The sequence below is a fragment of the Microtus ochrogaster genome, linkage group LG4 (assembly GCF_000317375.1).
Source record: "Microtus ochrogaster isolate Prairie Vole_2 linkage group LG4, MicOch1.0, whole genome shotgun sequence".
Taxonomy (NCBI): Eukaryota; Metazoa; Chordata; class Mammalia; order Rodentia; family Cricetidae; genus Microtus; species Microtus ochrogaster.
Window position 1 is genome coordinate 31,958,672 of NC_022030.1, and position 8,906 is coordinate 31,967,577.

At 35.0% G+C, this 8,906-nt stretch overlaps 1 protein-coding gene across 1 annotated transcript in view; it reads left to right on the top strand.

The window, feature by feature from the left end:
- The window catches only part of Slco4c1 (solute carrier organic anion transporter family member 4C1), a 48,850-nt gene extending 42,235 nt beyond the window's left edge, over positions 1-6,615 (top strand). Inside the window, exons 11-13 of the mRNA XM_005361350.3 lie at positions 2,126-2,190; positions 3,127-3,264; positions 3,922-6,615. Coding sequence (XP_005361407.1) covers positions 2,126-2,190; positions 3,127-3,264; positions 3,922-4,082 — 364 coding nt within the window. The 3' untranslated portion in view covers positions 4,083-6,615. The remainder of the gene's footprint in view (positions 1-2,125; positions 2,191-3,126; positions 3,265-3,921) is intronic.
- The last annotated feature ends 2,291 nt before the right edge of the window (positions 6,616-8,906 follow it).

Genomic DNA, 8,906 nt, shown 5'->3' on the forward strand with positions numbered 1-8,906 from the left:
TGTTGAGAATTCTCTGTTCAGCTCAGTGCCCCATTTTATAATTGGGTTGGTTAGAGCATGCACTCACGTCTTCTGGTTCATCTTCATCTCAGTAGAGGATACTCAATTTAAGTAATCCATGCTATACAAATGGAAAGAGTTCCTTTTCCTTGCATTGCCTTAGTATTTCACATACCATATTTTCTTTGTCCATTCATTTGATGACTGAGTGTAAGTCTGCGGTGAGTGCAGAAGAACAGCGACCTCCTCCACATCCTGCTGAGTCACTTATTGTTCAGAGCTGTAACTTATTTGAGAAACTGTTGTCTTTCAGCACCAGCCCACTTCTCTTCTGGTTGTTTACACAGGCTTCCTCTTTCCATTTCCTCTAGATCATTTCGGGTGGCTTTATCATAACTGAGCAAGTAAGAGCAAGCCAGCCTCTTCTTGTGGCCTCGCTGCACGTTGCTTCCCACATCGTTCCCGGCCTTTGCTGTCTTACCCAAAGAAGTGTCTCGTCAGATTTTTTTTTTACTAGTTTTGGAACTTTTTCCTTGTTATTGTTTTTGCTTAAGTTTATGATTTATTTTGTGTATAAAGTGCTTCCCAGATGCCCCCTTTGCCGGTTCTTTCCTGTCCTCTGTCACTTTACTTTGCTTCCTTTGCTGTGTAAATTCATTGTGAGGCACAGTCCTGTTTGCTTGTTTGCTTTGGTTGCATTATGGTATGATAGCCAAAAGTATCATTGCCCAAGTGAACATCGAGAACTTTCTATTTTTGCTTTTGGAAGGATAGGACTCAAGTTATATGTTAGTCCTTAGTCAATTTGAATTATTTTGTATACAGTTTGAGACAGGGTCAAATTTCATTGTTTTGCATATGAATATAGAATATACAATTCTCTGAACATCCCCAATATGTGTTCTTGGTGTCCTTGTCAAACATCAGTTGCATATACATATATGTATGTTCCATTTATCTCTGCGTACATTTTTATGACAGACCCAGACTTTTTATTATTATAGCTTTGTTATTGTAGTTTGAAATCTGGTAATATTATGCCTCCAATTTCATTCTTATTGACCAAAATTGGTATAGCTATTCTGGGTCTTTTCCATATGAATCTTAGAATTGTATTTTTATTTTTTTGTGAACAATTTCATTAGCATTTTGATGGGGATTTTATTCTAATTTCCTTGGAGAGTATGGGCATGTAGACAACATTATTTTGATTTGTGAACATTAAGATGTCTCTTTTTATATGTGTCGTCTCCCAAGATCTCTTTACATTGTTTTGATGTCCAACACTTTTTCTTCATTTGTTTAATCTCAGATATTTAATTACTTTTAGATTCTGTTGTAAGTGGGAATTTTTTTCTTAGTTTCTTTTATGGATATTTCTTAGTGTGTTGAAATGCAACTGATTAGTAATGTTGATTTGATATCCTCAAGTTTATTGACTCCATTTATTCATGTGAATAGTTCATTTTGTGGACTCGATCTAAAAACAGAGGCAGTTTCTTCCTTTTTACTTTGTAAGTCTTTTCTTTGATTTGTTACCTATTTCATCCGGACAGAATTTGAACACTGGGAGAGTGGACATCCTTTTCTACCCCTAATCTCAGAGCATTAACTGTGTTTTCAGTGATTTTTTTTGTGATTTTTATTTTGCTGAATTTCATCCCCTCATGCCTAATTTGTTTATAGGTTTTGAGAAAAATAAATACTGTGGTTGAATGTTTATTTATTTTTTTATTTTCTAGACAGAGTTTCTTTGTGTAGCTCTGTCTGTCCTGGAACTCTCTGTACACCAGACTAGCCTTGAATTCAGAGATCTGCCTTCCTTTGCCTCCCAAGTGCTGGGATTAAAGGTGTGTGCCATCACCATCTGGCTAATTGGATTTTTTTCCTTTAACTTTGTTGAAACTCTGAGTCTAGTGACTTTTTGATGTTACTTGTAAAGTTTTACTGCTGATAATATTTTTCTTTTATAACCTCAGAATAATTTTGTTGTAAGATTTTACAGATATTTTAATATGAACAACATCTACTCAAGTAGAAATGCCAAACCGATGTCTGCGTGAAAGTGTGACTATAATTAATAAATGCCCTGACTTTTTTCTCATTTTTTTGAACATGTTTGCAGGTGTGTCAATCACAGGCAGCGGTCTCTAGCACTGGGAGTACAGTTTCTGCTACTTCGGTTGTTAGGTACATTATTTAAAAACCTTAGTATATGCTCTTTTGGTTCATTAGTGTTTTTGACCTATTCGGGTATGTTACACACCAAGTAAATGATGAAAGATAAGCAATGCATGGTTGTCATTGATGAAAGCCATTTTCCAGCATGCATGGTGTCACACTGCTGACATGAAACAAGAAAACAGTGACTTTACAGCTCACCAGTTGGACTTGCTATCTGTTGTTTCCAATGCCAATGCAGACATAACCTCCAGAGAATATCCAATTCATTTGAAATATCAAGTATAGATCTTAGTGTATAATTTCTTTTCTTGCCACCTTTTATTTAATTTTGAGCATATTTAGTATGAATTATTATATCGATACTCCCAGGCTTCATTTGTTTGAATTTACTAATGTGGAATACATAAGAGTGGAGAGGATTACTTATGGTACCTTATTACTGTTTATAGATTTTGTATCAGAAAAATAAAAATATTTTTCTAAGTGTTAGTCCAATGTAAGGATAAAATTGTCTTTAATATTTTTTAACATTATTTAGTGTATGTTTGAGCATGTGTTGGGGAGTGAACACTTGCCACATGTAGAGGACAGAGGACAGCTTTCAGAATTTGGATCTCTTTCTACAGTGTGGGTCTCAGAATCCAGTTAAGATTGCCAGACCTGGAGGCAAGTGCCCTTACTCATCGAGCCTCTCACTGGCCCTAGGGCTAATGGTTTCTATTAAAGTACCTTTTTGAATTGGTTAGAAATATATAATTGCATATAATTATTTAAAATATTTTGACAATTTTTATATCCCTTTGATTAAGGAATGAATTGACTAATGTACAGGTGGATAGAATAAAGTCTATTTGTATTATATAAATATATGTATAGCTATATACATTAAAACTTATAAACTAGAGTCTTCACTGATTTTCATTTTGCCATTAATTACTCTAGGCACAATACCTGGGCCAATTATATTTGGTGTCACAATAGACAGCACATGTGTTCTGTGGGATGTCAATGAATGTGGAATAAAAGGAGCTTGCTGGATTTATGATAACATCAGGATGGCCCACATGCTGGTAGCCATAAGTAAGTTGACATCTTGGTAACTTTAAACCAGGCTAATGTGAATCAAGTTGTTAGTGATTTTTGATCTAGTTTTGGTGTGATGGTCAGGCCATTCTGTGGGACAATCCTGCAGTTCTGAAGCTGAAAGCAAATTACCCAACATGATATCAGTGCTTGTGAATGGCCCTTGAAATTTTTAGACTTCTTAAGTAGAAGAATAAAATTTTCTTTTTCTGTATATCATACATCATGTGTTTTTTAAAGAACAATTTCTCTAAAATGTTTGGAAAAGAATACACAAAAGATAAAAGAGTATTTGAAAAATCCTGAGGAATGATTTTTCTCCAAGTGTCTGGGCTCTGGAAACTATGTAAATAATACTCAAGAATAGAATAATTATTATTGTATAATTTATACATATTTATTTATTTTAATAAAATGATACTAAATTATTAGTATTATTGACTTGAGATAGGACTAGCTCTTCTTTAAGCTGCTTAGTAATTCTATGTGAAGTCCTTGCCTGACTCAAATGTGAAGCTCTTGCTTCTGAGGCCTGAGTGTTTTGATTACAGATAAAGTGGGAAGTTTCTATTTGTGAAGAATCACTCAGTCGAAATTATTTTTGTTCATCAGTAATGGTCCAAATGCATGACTGTCTGTTTATTTTGTATATAGGTGTTACTTGTAAAGTTATCACCATGTTCTTCAACGGACTTGCGATTGTCCTTTATAAACCACCACCACCAGGCGCAGAGGTGTCTTTTCAAAGTCAGAATGTAATTGTGTCTACTATTTCGATAGAAGAGGATCTCAACAAAATTGAAAATGAAGGATGAAAAAGGAAAGGAGATCATTGCGGCAAAACTGGTTCTGTCAAGAAGACCACACTGTGCCAAAGCTCCATTGTCTAGTCTGTGTAGGACAAAGCTTAAAAACCCATGTTCCACAATTGAGGGTGTTTGTTGTCCATGTTCAGATTCTTATTTTCCTTATAATCCAAACAATCAAACAAGCAAAAAAATGCAGGCCTGCGCTTTTAAAGTTCACCAAAAGCCATAAACCACACAGATTCTTATTTGCTTCTATGAAATTTCTAGCTATGAAATCACCAAAAAGTCACAAGAATAATGGCCAACAAGTAATTAACAGTTTACACTGAAAAAACACAGGTGCACAATCAAAATTGAAAACATCAGTTTCTGTTTGTTTTGCTTTTTGTAAGACCTCACTTATCCCCAGCTGCCCACAAACTCAGGTGGCCAAGGATGACCTCTGTGCTCCATCCACCTGACACTACATCTCAAGTATTGGGGTCCCAAGTGTATATTACCACCACTGGCTCACACTGACATTTTAAAAAAATTCTTTCCATGATGACTTACATTTCATTTTTCATCGTCAATAGTTTGAATTTATTTGAGAAACTTACAACAAAAAAGTTTAAGCTAACCAGATGTATGTGATGGTTTGGGGGACTTGTTATTTAAAACTCATGAAATTCAAGTCAGGTTCCAATGTAATTCATTTTTACTTTTATATTACATCTCCTTTTCTGCCATTTATTTTCATAGTAAGTTACTGAACTGATAGACTATTGGATCGTGTTCTTCTTTGTGTTCAGTACCCTTTAGCCTCAGAAATCGCAGCATTGACTACACATACTTTCAATTTAGAATAAGACTTCTAGGAAGTAATTTGTTAATATCACTTACTTTTAACACTAAAACATGTGGTTCTATGATAGTATTATTTAATTACATGTTTTCAGAGGAAAGAACCAGCCATAATGTGCCACCTCGACATGACAAACTGTCACCATGCACTATTGACAAACACGTATTCAATCCTTCAAATTTTATTTTCTAAACTAATTACTTAGCACATTACTTAGAGTAACCTAAGCAGAGTTTCATTTAACAGGCATCAGATATTGTTATTTAGTTAAGGTTTTAAATTCTATAATGCATTTACTGGAATCACAAGTATTTCATGCACCTGACATCAGAGAACTAAATCCCATCTGTGTGGGTTCCTGGTAAATTTACTTAAAATACTGAAGAAGTCAGTCATTTAGCATCAGCAAAAACTTACTATTGTGAATACTATTTCTAATTTAGAAAAGTATTGAAGGGCTAAGGATGTAGCTGAATGCAAGGTCTAAATTTGAAACTCAGTGCTGAAAAGATCTACTCAAAACAAAGGGTGGGTGTATTGGAGTTGTTTTTGCAGATTAAAGCTTCTACTTAATAGGGTTTGGTATCAGGTTTCATGTAACAGGTTCCCCATCAGGAAAACACAAGCCTGAAGAAAGGACCTGGAAGAAAGTTAGAGTCAAAAGCACTAGAATTCACAGAATCTATGTTACTGTGTCTGGTGGTAATTATATAGGGTCAAGGACTTCAGAACCGATCAGCACTTCTAAGCTTAAATTCAAGAAGGAGGGATTAGCTACGAGTTAGACATGCAAGCACCTTGAATAATAAATGAGAGGTGTAGTCTCAGGAAGCACGGGGCTAGACTTACTTAACTCAGGAACATTTACAAACCAAAAATCAAATGAAAAGATATAACCAAAACCCAGGTATTTGGGAAGCAGACAGTTCCATCACCTAAAGGGATAAGACAAGAAAGACAGAGAAATAAATACACAGGATACCTCAGGTGAGAATGTTCATTCCCATCTTCCAGGCACGTTTTAAAGACTGCTTCCATTGTGGTCAACGGTAATAAATGTTAGAGTTTCTCAAGTGTGAAAACATGGAATTTAGTGGGAAACTATAACATAATGGCATTTGAGAAATTCAGCAATTTTTTGAGAACAAGAACGAAAACAGGCCATATAAACAGATGACTATATGGCCACTTAGGGAGAAAAAAGGAAAGAAATCCTAAACATAGAAACAGTCCATCAATCAGGTCAATAAACAGTAGGCATTTCTAATGATTAGTGTTCCTCAAACTGACATTGTCTTCAGTATACTCAGTTTCAAAGTATTTCTTTTATATTTTTTTAACAAATTTTCAAATGAAAATGGCACAAGGGAACCAATAATATTGGTACTTGAGTATGCATATTTAGAAAGGATACCTCCATTTGTGATAACACTACTGTAATTTTCATTGTTTCTACTCGTAAAGGCATGCAGATTATATGTGTTGGCATGCCACTTTTAGAATACATTTCCAGAATATATATTTGCCACAGTTTATAGTTACAGAGAATAAGTTGCAGATGGGCCTGCTGTAAGTTTGTACATATTTGAATGTATCTTAAAATTTGTAATATTTTAATTTTTTTAAATGCATAAAAAATATAAAACTCATACACATGAGAAAATTGTATACATTTGGCTTTGCTATGTAAATTGAAAGAAGATACACATAAAATATAGACTTATTTTCTTTGTTGCAAATAATGCTGTAAATAATTACTACATATACCTTTTATTAAATTAGAATATTTGTATTACATCATTTTAAGTGTTTGATTTATGTTGGCTTTCTCATTCCTGTGACAAAAGGAATTCACTTAACTAAGGCAACTTGTGGGAGAAATGATGAACCTTCACTTGCCGTGTGAGATTACAGATGATAATTACAGAGAAGGCCCAGCAGCAGTGGCATGAAGCTGCTGGTCACATGACATGTCAGGAAGCAGAGAGAAGTGAATACTTGTGCTCAGTTCGTGTTCTTCTTTTTATTTAGTGTAATACCTCAGTTACTGAAATGGTAACGCATGTATTTAAGGTAGAACACCCACCTCCATTAAACTAATCTGGATTTTCCCTCAGAGACATAACCAGATATTTGTTCCCACGGTAATTCTATGTCCTATCAGCGTGACAATTAAGGATGAAAACATGCACAATATCTTCAAAGAAAACATATATTTGACTTAGAGTTTTAAAGGTTTATCCCATAGTCATTTGGCTGCATTGTTGCTGAGCTTATAATGAGTCAAAATATGATTGGGAGCCAAACTGCTTTCTTCATAATGACCAGAAAGCAGAAAAAGAGAGGAACAGGTGGTGTACCAGAATTCCCTTCAAGGACGCGTCCACAATGACTGACTTCCTTTAATTTTTAGCTTCAACCACATCCCAGTAATGGTCTCAGTTGAAAATCAAACCTTTAAGGAGATTCCAAATCTAAACTGTAACATTAGTCCTATAATCTTTGAAAAGATATGTGATGGGATGTGAATGAGTAGGTTAAGATAATTGCTGACAGTAATGAATGACCACTGCAGGGTTATCTGTCTCTTTGTTATTAAAAAAACATCTCCTAGAAAGGTGCTTGAAGGTGGTAACAGCTGCCTTTTCTGCTACCAAACCTTCACCCACCTATTTTGGCATCCATTTTCAATCTTTGCCCACACTGAAAGTTTCTCCAATATTTATCTCACTTCTTTAAAATATATTAACAAGGATTTTAGACTATAAAAGAGCTACCATACTATCCTGTTTATAAAGTTACATAAGTATTTTGTAAATATACATTGGGAAATGCTAGTGTTTACACTGTTTCATAGATCTGGGCATTATCAGGTTGTTACCTGTGTTTTGTTCTGATTCTTTATGTCCATATCATTTGAGCATTTCCGGAGAGCTACAGAATGTTTCTGATTCCTTTTGTATTTTTTCTTTTGTAATGTTTCCTGCTTCCTATTTTTAAAGAATGGCATTTATGAACTAAGATTTTTATATCAACTCACACCGCATATCTCTGTCTACTGATGCATACGGGTGCATGTATGGATAGTTTCAATGCCAGCATAGCGTCATAGAGTACACGGTGGTCTTCTTTTCCCTTATTCATATAGCTTTTCTCTACAAGAAACCTGTCTCTTATTGTTCATATCACATTATTTTTTCTATATTTGATATTAGTTTTTCTTTTGCTTGCATAGCAGACTTAATGTCATGTCTCACTACAGGAGTAGCTAGAGAATGAACTACAGGTGGCAATGACTGATTTCTAAGAGGCAAAAGGTTGTGAAAGGGTCTTTATGGGCTACTGTTGAAAGTTAATATTCTTGTGTTTTAGAGAGTATCTGCATTTCTTGATCCATGCAAATCCCTCTTGTTCATATTCAAAAGCAACAACAGAATGATTGCTCTTAGTCTGGTATCAACTTCCTGAGTGCTGAGATTACAGGTCTAGGCACCCATGTCAGTGCTTAAGGTTTGATTATCCCCTTGCAACAGTTCTGGAAGCAATGAAAATATTATAAAGAAACACCAAAGCTACTCTTCTTCATATTAGACAGATTAAACAATAGACTCCAAGAAACTGGTATTTTCTCAAGCATCTCCTGGGAAAGGGAAAATCTGTGGCCTCTGGGGCAGTCAGACACCTGTTCTTGAGGAATGGTTGAGATCCCAGACCTTCCTTAAAGAAATTCAGGCAATGGTGACAGGCTCCTTACCACACCTTCATTAGAACTGTTCAGTTATTCCTAACTCTAAGTTCTCTATTTAAACAGGAAGTCACCTGGAGGTCATTGAACTACACAGAATACATCTCCTTTTTCTACTTCCCACAGCTATTGCTTATTGAATTGACTTAATTGACAAAACTGTGGTTATGTCACAAAACTGGGCAAAACGATACAAGCAAATGTATTAGCACCCTGGAAAACAAACAAAACCATACAATAC